This window comes from Bombus flavifrons, chromosome 3 (assembly GCF_040668555.2).
Source record: "Bombus flavifrons isolate JBK064 chromosome 3, iyBomFlav1_principal, whole genome shotgun sequence".
NCBI lineage: Eukaryota > Metazoa > Arthropoda > Insecta > Hymenoptera > Apidae > Bombus > Bombus flavifrons.
Window position 1 is genome coordinate 18358914 of NC_138444.1, and position 18256 is coordinate 18377169.

The following is an 18256-nucleotide window of genomic DNA, read 5'->3' on the forward strand; positions in this document are numbered from 1 at the left end:
TATCTTCTGTATATTCTTGTTTTCTCGAATTCCCATAAATGCATAAACAGCTGTAGTTTATAATACCGGTTTACGAACTACTTCTGCTTTTTTCTTAATAATAATAAATAATAATAATTCCTGATTTTTACCGCGTTTAACCAAGATCTGCTAGTATGGACTCTTCAGTAAGGCTCACCTAACAGACCTATACCTTAGACACAATGAGAGAAGAGGTTCAAGATCTATCGCGTTTAACCATACGTTTTAATATAAAACTAAGGGAATTAGATATTAGAAACGAGAATTTGAGGTCGGTGTGACATTATATTAAGTCGAGAAGGACAGAAGGTTGACCATCTATCCCTATTGTTAATGTTGAGTCGGCTATAGAGAAGCAGCTTCAAAGAAGCACGTAGCACGTTGCAACATTTGTATGCAACGACCGTGTCGTCGTGAAAAAGAACGAGCGTCGTGTTTTCCTCGACAGTTTGGTAGTTCTGCACTTTGAGTACGGCTAATGGAAACGTGTACATCGAAGGAATATACACCTGCTTTGCGAAGACTCAATAATTAAATCTACTAATACAAACTAGCTTCGAACAGGAAGCCTATTGGTTTTTTGTTACATGTTTACTCGTTTATGGATTGACAAAGTACGTATATTGTTTTTATTCTATGCATGCATGCATTCAAATAAATCCACTCTATCTTATATCTTCATATTTACATATTTACATTTTCCTTTCTTAGCAGAATTCTTCAAGCTTTTATCATTTGGACGTGTTTTCAATACGAAACAATGCTATCTCGTACTTACGATTCGTTCCTTTTTGTTTATTACTGATCTCAGCAAGTACGATAGTAGTATATTAATTATTTGTGTATTTGTTCGTGGAGCTTTGTATAATCGCGTAATTTCCCATGTATAGCAAAGACTCTTCCAGTTAAATATTTTTCCTGACCGCTTCGATTGTCGTCCCAGGACCATCTTGTCTAATACTTTTGTAAATAATAACGTTAGTGACAAATTAATGACACGTCTTCAAATTGCAGATTATAGGTAGGCATTCTTCTACAAATCTAGTTGTTTCGACCATTCGCGGAGAGGCGCGATCGCGAGAAAGCACGTCAACGGGAGTCGTAAATTTCCGTTGCGATTAGATAATCGACGCCACGAAATGATCGATCCCCTGATTTCTGTTACGATAATAGAGACGGTTCAATCGAGGCTACACCGAATTAACAGGTATAAATTAACGTTTATTCCAACAACTTTGTAAAGAAGATAATTACATTGACGCGTATGTACAAGTTAAGTAGGTGATTGATTTAAGGATAGAAGCCCGATAATGACATCTTGACTATTCTAACGATAAAGAATAAGCGAGTCAAAGTGACGATGCTGTGTCGGAGGAGAGCTAGCGATGAGTATGTCTAACGCAAGGGATTTGTTGATGACAAATTTGGTTAGGAAAGCGAGGGCAGTAGACGTTGCTTCTGATTGGATAAAAGAAGGTTGGTGGACTAGGAAAAAAGGGTCTTAGCCGCCCTCGATAGAAAGTTGCTAGTGGGAAGTGTCATACGTGAGAAAAACTAACTTTCCCGTAAACAATAAGCTTTAAAAACGATTCAGTAAAGAGATGTTTGTTCGGTCCTAAGGACCTTAGCTAGCAAATCCCTGAGATTTATAATGGGTCCTTAAGACTATTGAGGGTACGCAGTAAGGATGAGAGGACATCTGGTTCCCACCTTGCCCGCGGTGTGTGGCCTGGTCTAGGTATAGTGTCGCCCGACGTAACATAGTATTTTACGTTAAATAGAATTATCAGGTGTTTAATTTTGCAAAACTTGCAGTAAGTTAGAGCTCTACCTGCGCGAAATTCGCCATGAGTTTTATCGGAAAATTCTAACCGAGCCCCGAGTGGTTTGCGGCTGACAACTTAGCAGGAATTTTATCTGGAGTCGGTAGAGGTCTCCTCCTTTCAGCGAGAGACTTAGAACACGACATCTTAGTTTTATCTTCGTGAATAACGATTGGGCGCTTCTTCCAAAATTTTTCATCCTCCTTATGACGTCTTGCTCCACGAAGAACGCCAATTACGGAAATGTAGAAGATGGTAAGACAGTAAGAGTCATAAGAAAGACACGAACATTTTTACAGTTATGTTTCCTCAAATAAATCCCCGGTAAATCTTCGGTTTACTCTATCTAAATCCTAGGTTTCTTTAAATAAACGTTGTATTTGCCTCTTAGAATAAAAGCTTACATAGAAAGTATAATATGTAATGTTCAAACGATAAGTTATTTTCCTTCCAATAACCAGTCAAACGATTTCTCCTATGCATTCCTTCCACTCTTCTTTTTTCATGAAAGTTCGATAATCACGTGCGTAATTATCATTCTTTTACGTGCTTGATTTCATAGAATGTTCCATTTGTACATGTGTTCATATATTCAGTAAAGAAAAGCCTTAGTCCACAGATATCGAACAGAAATATCTTGCTTTCCTTAATAAGTCTTTTACGAATAAATTTCAGTAGACATTTTGTTAAAATTTATCGTGATCGATGAATTCAAATGTTTTTTTGTGAAATTTTAACATATAGGAATTGTATAATAAATATAATACGACATTAAAGTAGTAATAAAAAGCAATAGACAATGTACAATAATAATAAAAGACGAAGTAAATGAAAACAAACAAATGGAGTTTGTTAATAAGAGTCATAAAAACTAACAGGACACGCTCTGTTGAAGATTAATCGAAAGCTGTTTAAAACTCGAGAAGAGAAACAGTATCTCCATAATTCTAATAACGTTGATAATCGTTGTCGAACAGAGAAATGATCGCCCGTTATTCGTCAAGAGGGGGAAACTCTTACTTCCTACACGTTCACGTACGATTCCCCTGTCATTAACCTGTTGTATTATTAGTGTGGCCAGTGCCAAGCCGATGTGCTTCGGGCGTGTTTCCGGCTGCCAATGAATTTCACGATTTCCCTTTCTAAGCTGCGAGTCGAATGATTGGTAATCCAGGAATAACGGCTATCTGTAGTGAAATCCATAGCAGCGTCGATCAATTCTGTTATTCGCTGATCGTGCGAGCGATCGCGTGAGCGCACGATCGTTTAGCTGTAATTAAAGCGGCGCGGTGCTTTACGACGGATGTCTCGCGAATAAACGTGCTCGTACGTTCCACAGATTTTAGTCTTTTACTTTTTAGGAACTGGAAATGTGAGGAGAAATTTTCTGGAATTGGACAACACTCTGCTATTAATTTCACTTTCGAATACTTTTGGAATATTTTATAGCATCGGGTTTGTAAAATTCCTTATGTAACTTTCGATACGAATTTCCTATGATTACGAATTCTTAAAATACAAATTTTTAATTTTTCAATCTCCAAGCGTACAATTTTGTCAAGTTCTGTAAGAATTTACCATAATAACGTTTTATCTTATTTTTACGTGTTTCTGCAATATAATTGTATTGCCATTTTAAAGCATCTTTTGCAAACATTTTCAGAAATCTCATGCTGTTCTTATCCCAAATTACAATTGATACGGTCGTACAACCGCGATTTGCAACTTTCTCCATCGTTAGATGATATAAACGTATACGAGATATTATGTTATTACCGAGGAATTTGATATTAAAGATTTTTGCCCTACTGATTCTATAACCCAGAGACGTTACGTTGGCAAGTGAAATTAATATGCTTGACGAGAGTAGTATGCTAATAGAAATCGCGAATAGTATGAGTTAGCTGTTCGAAATGAAAGTTGTTTTACAAGTTTGCTTGCGATTTTTTCAAGTAATTAAAAGAATTCTTCAACACGTGCTTCGCGTTGTTATGTATTCGTCGATAAATCTTTCTTGCGCATCTATCAAATGTTGTTACTTATCGCCCCAGAAAGCCTGTAATTTTATTCCATTAATACCTAATCCTACCATTTTTCTTACGGTTAGTCTTCTTCGGTTACGAATTTCTTGGAAACCTTCTTCGAGGGAGATTTCGTTAGATGAACGATTCTGGAATCTTTGCTTCAGCGAGCAGCTTATCCAGCCATTAAGCGTCGAGCAACCCTTGAAACTAAATCAACAGCTCGACCACGAGATTACTTGGTTCTGGGAAATCGTTAAACAAAAAGCGAATGGAAATGGATGGTCGATAGATGGGCAGGATGGTCATGTTGGACATGTTTATTGAAACTTCGATTAGCTTAATAGGAAAGCTTCGTTCGTTTCAGTATAATAAGCTGCAATAATAACGTCAGTAGAAAATTAAAATCATTACAGTTTATTAAGTTTTTGCTATTTCTTCAGTTTTATCGATAGCGTTGCATGATTAAAGCATTTACGTATTTTTCTTAATGATATACGTATTATAGACAAGATTGAAAATTATACAATCTTATAATGACTTCTTAGAAGTGAAATTAATATTCAATTCTGTTATGATTTTGCTATCTTTACGTGAGAAGAATAGACTGCAGATATTTATGCGAGTTTATATTTAATGGATAAGAAATATGTTGTGAAAACTCGAACGATATTTTATCTAAACTGAAGAAATGGTTCCTACGTAAAAATTTGTTTTGCTCTCTAGATATTATAAGATGTATCTTATTTCGGGGATTTTAAACATCTTTGTTTACTTTGTATACATTCTGTAGATTTTTCTACGTTTAAATCTCTCATAGATGGATAAACATTCGTAGTTCAATTATTACAAGCGGAGGAACAAAGAAACTGACATCGTTCGAAATTTTTCGCGACAATGCAGGTGGAATTACTAGATTAGAATATAGCCGTGATCTTATTATTCCAGAAGATTGTTCAATCTCTGTTATTGCAGTATCGCGTATCTCCTTTTACTCAGAAACGGGATTCTTACGACCCAATTAAAGTATAACTCTACAGAAACATCTTGTTTAAATTGTTAAAATTATTATATTGTTTAAATATTGTTTAAATTGATAAAAACACGTGGAATATTGAAAATATTTGATTATATCTTTTTTTGCTGCCGTTCATTATTATAGTATCATGTGCAGCTTCTTTTTCTGGGGAACAGGTTTATAAGCGGACGTGTTTTGCAGCCCATCTTGGATACTTTATCGAAGATACGTGTAATATCGAAACACGCAGAAACGTTATAAATATCCTATTATATAACATATTTATAGTTTTCCTAGCTTCGATCGTATCTTTGATAGCGCGTTGCACTTTACGACGATATTTCGTGAATATTACAGTTCGTTTATTTAGTTGCTGGAATAGTTTCAGACGAAGAAGCGAACTAAGCTGGTACAACGTTCGCGAAACGTTGGCATCAAGTGTAACGTATTAGGTTGTCCGGAAAGTTTCTTTCGTTTCATAAGGTGATAGTAGATGAACAACAATTTCTGTTTTATATTATTTCATTGTATCAGGTATGATCCATTTCGTTATATCTCTATTATTATGTTTGTGCGTTATTCGATAAACTAATATAAAACAAAAAACATCGTGCGTCTATTATTTCCTTACAAAAAAGGAAAGAAACTTTTCGGACAACCTAATACTATCAAAAGGAAAAATTTGTAAACGAATGCAAAGCATATTTTTCTTTTGCTAGCAAAACCATGTTCCTAGGAATTTGCCTTTCTTAATTTTGCTTTTGGTAATACGAATTTATAAAAAGGTATGGAAAACATTACGTCGTGGATACGTTTGTTTGCATACGCGTCCGATTTATTTACATTTCTTGGTGATGTCGCGTACTATCCACGGTTCACGAGACAAGAAACGTATTGAACTGTAATGGCAAAAGCATCAAACATGTAGCAAGATAGTGGCACCGAATGACACAGCGGTACATCCTGCAGGAAGCATTGTCAGCCCGAGGAACGTTCGTGCATTGCTGGATCGGTGATTGTGCCACAATCGACGTACAACTTTCTCGCTCGCAGATTTACAAACACGGAAGAAGCTTGAAACCGGCCTAGTAGGTTCTACAGTAGTCGCAGTGTACGCAGGTTCGCGCTAGCGCACGGATCAAGTCACGTCCTTGACAAAGCAGCCCTGCTGAATCAGCGAAGTTACAGTTTGACAGAGTAAGTACTTTGAAAGCCTTCGAATCCTCGCAGTTGCTTCTAAACCTTACTGTTTACTCTTGTCCTTTGTACGTATCCTTTCTACGTCCCATCGATCCTCGTTGGTCGCTAGGACAGTTTTTCAGTTTCTGGAACTTGCAGGTCTTCCGAAGGTTTTTCATCGAGTGAGTATTAATCGTATTTTTTGATATCTCGGAATTGTTTGTTGGGTTTTTGTTTGTCTTTTTTCTTGAAGCTATCGATCATTGTCGTTTACAAAGTTAGATGGTAATCTCACTGCAGTCGTCGAATTTTTATATGCGAATCTCACCGTCGTTTCGACGAATAGACTTCGAATAGACTTTAAACGTTGTGACACAATCTACAGGAAAAAATTGAAACGAAAAATTACTTAAAATAAGTTAACGATAGAATAATACGATAGTGGAAGATAGTTTTGTAAATTGTTTGGTAAATTTTTCAAGTTTTCTCAAAGATTTAAATAAGCCACTGTGTATGAATTGCACTTTCATCGATCGTGAGTCGACTAATCGGTTAACATTCACCTGGATTTTACACACGAGCAAACAAAGAAAAACAGTGTTCGAGGAATGTAATCCCCTGAAAAACTGCCTGAAGAATAAAAGAAGCGGCACGTGAACAGTAACTGGAGCACGGTGAGGCTTTAATGACTCGTTGAACGATTGATAGTTACGTCGTAGTTAACTGGCATGTTTGTAAAAAGAGACGTTGTTGCGGTAACGTCTGCAAGAACAGAGAAAGTAGAAATGAGACGTTCTTAGGCAGACACGTTCAGTGAAATTGCATCAACCAACGTAACGATGAATTATCGCATATTATGTTCCTATATCTAACTCGAGTTGCATATATATCGCTTTTCTATCTTTATTTTAGTTATTATATTTGATCATCTGTTTTGTTTATCGCGTTGAAAAAGATATATTTTCCACTGAACTCCAGAATAAATTTCTAACAAATTTTTTTCAAATATAATTTGAACTTTTGAACTCTGCGATGTATATTGGGTCACGGTACATCCTAGTCGCGAAAACACCTGAAAATAGAGTTGAAATGATTGAAAGATATAACTTTATTGACGCAACAATTACTTCCACGAACTCTGATCAGCAGCAGCTAGAAACGTTAATAGAAAACATAAACGACAAGATTCGTTGAGAAATGCCTGATATTTCTCAGATATAGCTAAATTAAAGACAAGGGAAAGATATCGCATATACGTAAATACAGTTTAGCTAATAAGCGTGAATATCGTTTCGTGATTATATAGTTAATCTGTCATTATGCTAACTTTTGTAATAGCCCTATAGCTGAAAAACGAGGGTTTATCGTATTATGTCATTCAGTAAATAGAATGGAAAGTGGAATTCTTTAGCAAAGATCGTAGATTTCCTGAACAATTATATTTTCATCGCGAAATTACGCGTTACGTTAAATGTTATTTATAGAACGTTGATATAACGAGGAGATAGAACGTTCAATCGCTAAGATTCTTACTTCTACTTTCTCCTTTCCTTAATATGCGAATCGTAATACACCCACGACAAAAGTCGGGTACGAGGTTGTCGTTAGTGAAAGCACCGAACCGTGGATGCAGCAGGATGACCATGACATGTTTCGTAATCTCGATGACGTATTACCTTTGGATAACACGGTATCGGTGTGGCTCGCAACGACCGCTGCAACCGTCGCATGTTGCTAGCAAGTTCACGCATCTAATTTGTTCGTCGGTAAACGTTCGTGGCGCAATTCTAACTCTTCCCTGGTTCGTAAACTAAATTTTGTTAGTTGAAAAATTTTCTATTCTCGGGTTCTTTAATCTCTAAATGGCGAGTGAAATAAAATAGGTTCTTCGAAACTGATGGAAAGCATTTGAGCATTAACTTAATTTAAAGATCAAGTAGTTTAGACGATACATCGACGAATTGTGTATATACAACAACGATTTTAAAGACACAAGCGCATAGGACTTTTAGTTTTCTACTAATTTATACATCTATTCGAGGATTTACGACCGCTAACGTTTGTCAAGTGATCGAAGATGTTCTTTGAACCATAGTGTTCATTGATCCGTAGAAACCCAACTATAGAACACTACTCACCACCCACTACCACCGTCTTCGTCGAGTTTCGCCGTGTCCCGTACTCTTATTTTTGTGCAACCTACGCTTCCTTTCTACCTACGGATAAACGAGGACACATAGAAAACGGAAGTTCAGCTTTATTCTCAGTTAGATTTCATTCTATGTTCGCAGCAAGATTCGCTTCTATTACGCTTTTACCTATAAATCTAACTATTTTTAGTTTCCCAGGTAATATCTCACGATGCGCAGTGCAAAGTCTGTCAACCGTGTCTAAGAAATCCTATCCAACCGAATTATCAGCGATCTGTTGAAAGATTGCACCGACCTTGGTGTTGTTTAGTCGTCGGTTACTTCATGCGCTAATGCAGTCGCCAGTGTTTAAAGTCAGCTCGTAACTTTAAACTTTCTCCACGAGAACAAACTGACTGTCTACGATGCCTCTTCGAACAGCAGAGCTGCACGATCGTTAAATATACAACGATCTGATAAAAAATCGCTAACGAGACAACTATACGCGAGAATGGCCTCTTTACAAGTTTTAGAAAGTTAATATAATTTATGAATTGACGTGTATAAGCATAATATTCGCCTTTTAATATACTTTTTACCTTTTGACGATAACGATACTGTACAGTGATTAGTATCTAATTCATACAGTCGGTAAGCTTTTTGCGTGAATCGTTTCTTCCGAAGTCTATACTCTTTTTTCTTAAGGAGACTCGAGTACCTTGAACTTTAGACGCTTGTTCGATTTGCGTGTTAAAAAATGATAGCGACTCACGATTGTAAAAGTAATCTCGCGACCTTCAGAGTATGATTGTAAATAGATTATACGTGTCTTAAATAGATCTTTCGTGCGCTGTATATGTACAATACGTGCGTTGGTCGCCTTCCCTGAAATTTTGCTCGTCACTAGAATGCGAATATTTATGCGTCTACCTTTTTTTTTTGTTTTATTTATTGTATTTAAGGATTTGAGGTATAACAATGCACAGTAAGGGAAATAACACGCCTCAGTATTCGAAAGTATTCGAACAGTTACGAATGTATAGTATGCATATTATGAACAGTATATGAACAAAATGCATTATGCGTGTTGTAGGGAAGTTTCTCAAATTTAACGTAAGTTCCGTTTCTTGGATTTTATTTATAAAAGTATCAACTATTCCGTTTAAATATTTTCATTTACGAATGTAATTTTACAGTATCCGCGACGTATTACCAATCCATTTGAAACCGGCGACGCGCGTGTGGAAGAATACACGTTGTCGTTATCGTTATCAGTCAATATTGGAAAATCAATTGAAGGAATAAGACGTAGTAGGAAGAATATCGTAAACTTTACACTGCAAAAGTATAGAGGCGCAGCACTGTGCGAAATGATAAAGTAGTATTGATTTGAAGTAAAGAAAAAGATAGGAAGTCTACGACTATTATCGAAATATTAAATCGTCGATTCCTCGGCATAATCGTTTAGTTAGACATCGGTTTCGAATATACCGATCTTTATCTCGCGATTACACCGCGGATGTTTATGTGTTTACGAGAAACTCAGAGGTGCAAAAATAGACAGATTATATGTAATATGCAAAAATATGGAAAATATATAGAGTCGCGGTACTTGCAGAGTCAGGGAAACATTTATTCAGATTCTATTTGTTTAGTATGTTCGTAAAAATGAATTTGCTTATGTGTACGTCCGTGATTTAATTATGACGTTATATATATGATACAACCTGTATTTATCGATTAACGATTCTAAGATGTTAATGCGGTAATATTTTATTCACTCCCATAGACGCTATTCAAATAGTTTATATAATAATAATTCCTCGATTATACTCTTCGCTGTCTATGACTATGCTCGTTCATAAATAGAGCGTAATATTTATTTAAAGAACTATTTTTCCGGAGTAAACGCTTTCACAGCAAAATTATCTCGAAATATCGTTAGTTCAAAAATATGAAAAAATAATGTACGAATTCGAATCGTTCTATGGAGTGGCGTGATCGTTTCTTTTAACATTAACGTTCTCAGTAAAGCCGCAGGTAAGAGGGAAATTGCAGTGTATTTTGAGTCGATGCAACGAGGTCGGATACCTTAGTTGCAGTCAGTTGCATCACCGATCGGCATCGCTGCTGGATCGACTCTCGTATTCGATTTGCGACTTCCATAACACCGTTTTTAAATCTCCTTCTTTCTGAGAAAACCTAGCGATAACAAAAATCCAATTAAAACTGGCCAAAATTTCATTCAGCGTCTCGTCACTGTATCGCAGATGTTTTCGAGCAATGTTTTTCCGTTGAACAACTGGCAAAAGCGTTTTTACGAAAAATTCCTGTCGAGTATTCGTTCATCTTGAAAAAGGAGTTCCACAAAGTCATCCTGTAAAACTGAGAAACCATGGATCGGTCGTAAATCGGTAATCGTTCTCGCAGAGCGCATTTTTCAGAGAGAAAGTTACGTCGATTGTGTTCGAGCCAGGTGAACAGCAACCGATCGAAAGTCTTTGCAGTCGGAACGCGTTGTTTCGTGCAGGAACCGGAAGGATTCTTCGTACACGCAACACGCGATGGGTGATTCACGCTGGTGGCAGTTTTGTGTTTGATACATGTTCGTGTCGATGATAGACGAGGAACGAGTCTTCTCTGTGTGTCGTTATCGCTACAACGATTTATCGTTAGTCGAATGCGAAACGAAACGTACGAAGAAAAAAGGAAATTTTATAAGCACGTAGTACCCTCTGATGACGATATCAGAAACTCGTATCGTGTTACTCATTGTTCTCCGAACGATTGATGTATTCTTCTTCGTAATTTCATGCGAACGAACTCGGTTGTAATCTGTCGAGGTAATGCAACGTTGGAAGTTGGATTTCTTAAACCAATCAGTGGTCGGAAACATCTTAAAACAATTAATACGCGCGATCAATTCGATCTTAGAAGATAGCTTCCTAGAGCGAAACCAAAGTGAATAGCAGTGCTTCAAAATATGTCTGCAATTCCAGAGCGTTTCAAGTATTTGGGAAACTTTACAAATTTGTTGATAAAGCGATTCGCCGTCGAAGGACGAGCTAGCCGTTCAAAATAACTCGTAAACGAAACCGAAGCGAATCGAAGTACGTCGAAACGTGTTTCTAACAATCGACATCAAGTTCGTTTCAAATTCTAAACTCGGCTTACTAATTGTCTGAAAGAAAAGCTGACGGAAAGAGGCCGAATAAGGCAGTGACGAGTGGAAAGAAACGAAACCAGTCGTAAGCTGGCCGCGAATTGCGTACGGTGACTGTTGCGCGCGGCTGTTACAGCCTGCGACCGCGCTGTCGAGGTTATCTCTCGATTCGACGTCGCCAAGTTAAATTACGTTGATCCTCGAGTCCTGGGCTTAACAGTTTCTCAAGCGTAGTCAAACGTGGATTACGCGAGACTGTATCATGCCACAGGATACGAAGGACGTGTCGAATGGCAGGATCGGTGTAACCTTGAAGAACGAGCCAAAACCAGGAGCCGAGAGGGAGCTTCTTCTGGAAGAGGATTCGCCGAAAAACGGCGACATCGATGTTGGAAACTGTTGCAACGATTCAAACGGTATGCCGGAATTCAAGGACGATCAGATCCAGTCGAACGACGAGGAGGTTTGTTTGGATCTTGGAGAACCCTCGCCGGAAGTGATGGAGTACGCCAGGAGAGAACTTGGAGAGACGGACGACGTTAAGTGTAGGACCCTTCAGGAATTAAGGGATATGATTTATGGTAATTATTATCGATAAAGGGAGATTTACGTTGCCCAAAAGATACAGCGACTGGCGATAATATTTTAACCCTGGTAGAAACTTTTCATAATTTACGTTACGTGTCTCGTATATCGGTAAAATCGTATTGGTTAAAGTTAAAATTTCATTAGTTGAAGAATTGATTAATTAAAATTAAAAGCCGACTGATATTTGTACTTTATAGCTTTACGAGTACTAAACTTCGAGAACAGTATATTATACTTCATGCGAATATTTATGCAATTTCATATGTTTACGACTATACGTTACAATACATTATACGTAAGAAGATAGATTAACTAGATACTTGTCTTGAATATGTTCTGCATAATGTGTGCATTTTGTATATCTTTGCGTTTTTTAGCTTGCCATGAAAGAACAAATTTAGTCCATTAATTATGTCAAGAATTTCATTTACAGTAGAGCTGCGTAAGAAACAGAGTAAAGAAGATCAAAATAGTTTAGCTTGTAAGAAACTTATACGTCAGTCGGAGGAATAATTATTCGAGATAGCTGAGTGAAAACGTGTTCTTTATCTATCTTGGGAATTCTTTGTTCGACAGAGAGAGGAGAATGTCTGCCGCACAGGATGGACGATGACTTCTTGATTAGGTTTCTAAGGACGAGGAATTTTAACGTTAACAGGGCGCATAGACTGGTAAGTTTCAATAATATAACGAAACTGATACGATATTTCCTGAGAATTACGTAGTATCGTTGACTGGCTGAATCTTTTTCTCCACTTTTTCGTATTTTCCGAACGCTTTCTTATTAATTTCGCAAAAATGTGCAAATCCATGCAATCAGATAAGTAGTTTCCTTCAAATTATAGCGAACATGTGGTATACTTAACACCAATTTATCGACACTGGAATAAGATAATTTGTGGGCTGAAAGAGGTAGGATTCGTAAAACGAGTCCAGCTGCAACTGGTTGCATAATCCTGTCAAGGTAACTCAGTCGACTTGCTGCGATCGAAAATGTCTTTCCTCGAACCTATTTCTTTCGAGACTTTTCATTTTTCATGACTCACGTGCAATTCCTTTCTGATCCATTGATACGATACGATTAAATAATACAATTAATTAATACTATCATTTATTTCGATCTTTTCCGAATGGCTATTTTCGAATGGCGGAATCTTTTTCGATCATTAGCGTGTGAATCATCGTATAAACGTGGTCGGCGACACCTTCTTCTCAAGCGATGACAAAAGCAATTGTCAAACAAAGAGACGGAACGAGCTGAACGTCAGCCGATTAGTTAGCTGACTAGGTTGAATCAAAGTTCACTTCGATCGTGAGAAGCAAGAAACTCGCATCCGTCGATTCAAGCGACTTTATTTCCAATGGCCATTCTATTTGCTCAATTATTCGATTTTCAAGTGCTGTAATCCAGATTCGAACGATTCTCGAGAGAGGAGGAAACCATCGAATCTACGAGATTCGATAAGATGGGTAGTTGCGATGTATCCCAAGTTACGACATATCGTTGATTCGTTCTTTATCTTAAAAATCACCGATAAAGCACATATTCGATAAATGAAAAAAATTCGATTAAGTTAAAGTTACGAATTACGAGGTGTTTACTTTTCTTTAAAAGAAGTTGGCGCGATATCACAAGATTTTTTTTTTCTTTTTTTATTTATTTATTTAAATTTTACAATTTGTCCAGTAGCACATTTGGTAAAATATTATAGCTTAGTGGTATAATAATATAACATGTGGGTGGCTACCCACAGCGGGGTAATATCACAAAATGAAACGAATTTGTATTGCAGTTTCGCGCGTCTTCTCTTCGTGGCCATCGTTAACAGAGTTGATTGCGTTTTCGAGGTCGACCTTTTTCTGTCGACAAACTACGAAACGCTTGAATAATTGCACGGTTTGTACCTCGTCTTCTTTACGGATTAAATCGAACGCTATCGCGTTCGTTTTCTCTCGACGTTCCTTTGAAACGCCATTAATTATTGGTTGGTGTTCGTTGTTTGCTCCGTTTCTATATTTGAGCAACGACGGTTGAGTTTGAACAGCGAGATTAAATTGCAAAGAATCTGTTTAATGCTGCAAGGCGTGGTCGGAGATCTTCCGAAAGGATTTTTGAAGAATTTAGAAATTAAAATTTGAATTTCCTTCGTCATTGGTAGACTACGGATGTTGATGGATTTGCGGAATATTTAAAGCAAAAATGTACAAAATGCTTGACGCGTTTTAAAAATCACAAATTTTTTATTATTACCGCTTATTCGATAGCAGGACAGTCTTTGCGTTTAATCGAACCTCGCGTTTGGAACTCAACCTTAGAGCAAAGATCAGATCTCCTTAGGAACGATATCATTGAAACTTGGTTGCAAAATTTAAACATTTTCCAGCATTTACGTTGCTGCAATATCGATTAGAGACTCGAGGAAAAAACGAATTCTAAGTAACCTGAATCGCGAAAAAGCCTCATCATACATATACAACGAGCAGCATAACTGAATCAATAATCACAGCGTTGATGGCACGTGAAAAACTTGACGACAGTAAATAATGATTTGCACGAAGCTCGCGATTATCGGTTCAATTACGCTCTTCACCGTACTAACCTAACCAAAAAGCGCTCCTGTTTCTCAAGAGATCTTTCGATAGATCGTAAACTACTGCACCTTCAAAGAGGAACATCCGGAGATCCATCAAGATGTGTGTCCACTGGAGATGAAGCACATCGGCGAAGACGACGTGATGTCAGTGCCAGCTTACAGGACGCAGGATGGCAGGAGAATAATGATCTATCGACTGGGAAATTGGGATCCAAGGAAATATGGCGTGGAGGAGATCTTTAAAGCCACGGTCATCATTCTCGAACTCGGAGTTTTGGAGCCGAGAGCGCAAATCCTTGGCGGCGATGTAATTTTTGATCTGGAGGGCATCACTATGGCGCATGCGTGGACTATCACTCCTCAGGTATTTCTTTTTATTCTTTTTATTCTTTCAGGATAACGCTGATAATCGGCCAGATGATAATCGACGCTGTACGAGAACGAAAGAGAAGGAAATAAATAAAAAAAAAAAAAAAAAAAGAGAATCGAGCATTCGATTCGAAACGAAACTCCGTCGCGGAAGAAGCATGTAAATTCGAGAGCAAGATATCTTAGCTACCGGTATCGATCTGCTTTCAGCGTTCTTGAAACTTAAACCATCTATAACGTCCTTGAAACTAATCGTCTCTCATTTTATCCGGCGACCTCCTGTTACGTTTATTCATCCCGGCCGAATATCCGGTGAAGTGGTAGCTGTGTAAAGGCGGCACTAATGGTGTCCTTGAAACTTCAACAATTCGTAAAGTTCTCGACACAGATCTTCTTCCGTGCAGCCACTAACTTCTTCGTCGGACCCCGATCCTTCGTCTAGTCGTTGGTTCGACGACGGAGAAAGATAACGTTGTACGACAACGCGGAAGAATCGGGAACTTGCAGGCGGCCGAACTTTGACGTCACTTTTCAATAATTTTTCCTACTGTTGCAAAATCATTACAAAATATTCCTTCGCATCTTTGTCTCTTGCATCGGAGGATTTATCGTCACTGAGAAGTTCCAGATCGTCGCTATTCGAAGTAAATGTCAACATTTGGCCGATACTACTTCAAAAATTCAATATTCTTAAAAGTAAGAGGATCGTGTGTTAAATGTTGGTTTAGTCTAGTTACTATGCAGTGACTGCAGCGTCTCGATTTTACAATGTCAATTGCCGGTTTATTCCTTTGCATCAACTCTTCTCACAAACATCTCAATATCGATAAAGAGTATAGAATTAAGAAAATCTGCGAATCTAAAAGCTGTATTATCCTCGCGGTACTTTTACACGATTGCGCTGGAAAACGTAGCTGAAAGCCGGCGTTAAAAGGAAATCCAGTTTATCCTCCTCGAAATCTCGAAATATCTTACTGTTTCGATCAATGCGATTCCAATGTAAGTTCGATCAAGTTAACAGTTCATTGGGCAACGATCGGGCATGTTTCTACCTTTGTTAAATTGCAGTAAATCATCGTGTTTCGAATGTTAGGAGATACGCGAATGTATCGAGTGTTCGAGATCGAGCGTGAACAAATTTCACCTGAAACGAGAATGAAAAAAGAAAGATAACGATTTGAAATAATAAATCATTTTATTTATTTCTAACAACCATTTTATTTCTCTTTCGAAAACTATAGCATAGGAATAAGAAATGTATTTAGCTAAATGACCGTGATGTAATCATAAAAAATGAATTTTTAACAAATTCAATAATCATTGATCTTCTCTTTCTGTCTTCGCTAGGTGGCCAGTATGGTGGTAGCTTTGATAGTGTCAGCGTTCCCAATGACGACCCACGCTATACACATCCTCCATCAATCCTGGGTATTCGACGTGATGTTCTCGGTATTTAAGCCACTTCTGGACGTGAAGATGCAGAACAAGATCTTCTTTCACGGTAGCAACATGGAAAGCCTTCACGAGCACATCTCACCGTTCCATTTGCCGAAGAAGTATGGCGGAACCAGGGAGGAATTGGCTTACTACAAGTGGATAGACAATCTCAGCAAAGTCCCTCAAATCGTCAAAGAGATGAAGCAAGTCGGCTACATAGTCCCTGAGGAGATACAGAAGCAGTTAGACCAATTGGTCGAGGATTGAATTAGGACGTGCCTCGGGGATTCCTGCGTTGCCAGTTCAATATTATCTTCCATTCTTGATTAACAGTAACTATATACGTTTTATGGTCATTTATAGACACGTCGATCCAGTTAGGATTTAGCTTGACTCTGTTTTTTTCTTATTTCGTTTACTTTTTGTTTTATATCATCGTTGTTTTAACGCGTTTCTTCCCTGTCGGAGGATACATTTTATTTAGAGTAACTATCACATTATAGACGCATCTGAAGTATTGTATATTTTATAATCGATATTCCATTATTACGTTCGTTCCACGACTTCCTATATTTTTTACTATTTAGTGGCCACCAAGTACTTTCCACTATAGTATCGATTAAACGTTTTAGAAAAATCACTCTTCCTTCTTCTCTTTCACCGAATCTCCATTGGACGCTAGAATAAGATCGCGAATTGATAATAAATGGATCCGAGACGAATTAATGGCTCGAAAAAAATCGACATCGTTCAATTTCCTGGGAAATGGAGGGACTGGCGTTGACTGTATCCATAGATCGAATCGAAACCTTCGTTTTCCCGGCAGAATCAAATGAAACAAGGGCTATCAATCTCCTTTATCAAGATACGAACATCGTTCAGACTATGTATGTTAAAAGATTGACGATTTATTAGCAAACGATCTCAAAGAAAAACGAATCTTAAGTTTAAGTTACGATTCAAGCTGATCAAATTTATTCGCTTCTTAATTCTTTCCATTTTAATTACGACAAAGAGTTAAATTACACGTATTCTGATGTAAAATTCTGAATATATAATGGACGGTTAGTCGAGACCGATTTGCGTAACAGGTTTGAATAAAAACAAGTTTAAATATAATACAAGCGCGCAGTGAATCATTGGATTAGTCACGAGCGCGAAGTGCAATTATAAGTAAACCGCAGGTATATATTTCTAGAACTTTCGAAACAAACAACACGTAAGCGACAAATGAAAATTATGACTCGTGTCTATCAGAAATCGACTAACAATACTGACTTTTGTGCTCGACTTCAAATACCACGATCGAAGAATACGTTCGCTCTTCCGGTGTTCAGCGAAACTGCAGCGAAATTTCAAGAACTCTCGTCGAAGTTCGATCACTCGAAAACAAGTTGTAAGCGTTGAAATTGCGAACGTAACTGCATGCAAGCTAAGAATCGCAGCGACGTAAGCAAATCTGCTATTAGTTTTCGCAAAATATGTTTCACGTTTATTGTTAAAAAAATGTAACGTGTCTCTTGAAATCGTGAGAATGAATATCGTAGCAAGCCAAAACATAATCGGTAACACGCAAAAGTAATTTAATTATGAAACCAGAAAAGGGAAGATACTTTCTAAAAGTCAAGGATACAAAAGTAAATTCTCAAAATGTCGACTTACGTCAGAATGGTTTTCAGTCCGTCAGATAGGTTCATCGACCGACGAAGGACGACAGGTGTGCAGGGTAACCCCCTGATCGAAGTCCCTCGATCCGTGTGGCGAAAACAAACGAACGGTGCGCGAGAGCATCGGGTGACCGACATCGAAGCAATTCACGGAAAACGAGCGAACATTGTCAGCGCGGTGGTTTTAGCGAAGGGTGCAGCTAGGTCGGTAGGTACGCGTAGGTAGGGCAGAGAGCGGCGCAGGTAG

General features: G+C 37.8%; 1 protein-coding gene and 1 long non-coding RNA gene across 6 annotated transcripts; both read left to right on the plus strand.

Annotated features, from left to right (window-relative positions):
- The first annotated feature begins 245 nt into the window (after positions 1–245).
- LOC138178281 (uncharacterized) lies at positions 246–2261 on the plus strand. Of its 3 annotated transcripts, none has more exons than XR_011172665.1 (3): positions 246–635; positions 1036–1228; positions 1303–2261. It is a non-coding gene; the product is annotated as an uncharacterized LOC138178281 (long non-coding RNA). The 3 variants fall into 3 exon arrangements; XR_011172667.1 differs by having other exon boundaries at positions 1317–2261; XR_011172666.1 differs by having other exon boundaries at positions 1322–2261.
- A 3400-nt stretch (positions 2262–5661) lies between these two features.
- LOC138178275 (alpha-tocopherol transfer protein) lies at positions 5662–16982 on the plus strand. Of its 3 annotated transcripts, none has more exons than XM_069109955.1 (5): positions 5662–6080; positions 11626–11935; positions 12519–12613; positions 14586–14900; positions 16253–16982. In XM_069109955.1, the coding sequence occupies exons 2-5, from the start codon at positions 11773–11775 to the stop codon at positions 16607–16609; spliced, it is 930 nt and encodes a 309-aa protein (XP_068966056.1). In that variant the 5' UTR covers positions 5662–6080; positions 11626–11772; the 3' UTR covers positions 16610–16982. The 3 variants fall into 3 exon arrangements, with proteins under 3 accessions (XP_068966056.1, XP_068966057.1, XP_068966055.1); XM_069109956.1 differs by lacking the exon at positions 5662–6080 and adding an exon at positions 6088–6244; XM_069109954.1 differs by lacking the exon at positions 5662–6080 and having other exon boundaries at positions 10117–11935.
- Positions 16983–18256: the final 1274 nt, after the last annotated feature.

What these genes read in the sequence shown, in the direction of transcription:
- LOC138178275 (XM_069109954.1), top strand. Translation starts at nt 11,617, where the DNA reads ATGCCACAGGATACGAAGGACGTGTCGAATGGCAGGATCGGTGTAACC. An exon ending in ATTAAGGGATATGATTTATG is followed by an intron (nt 11,936 to 12,518) that starts GTAATTATTATC and finishes TTTGTTCGACAG; the next exon opens with AGAGAGGAGAATGTCTGCCG. An exon ending in CGTGGACTATCACTCCTCAG is followed by an intron (nt 14,901 to 16,252) that starts GTATTTCTTTTT and finishes TGTCTTCGCTAG; the next exon opens with GTGGCCAGTATGGTGGTAGC.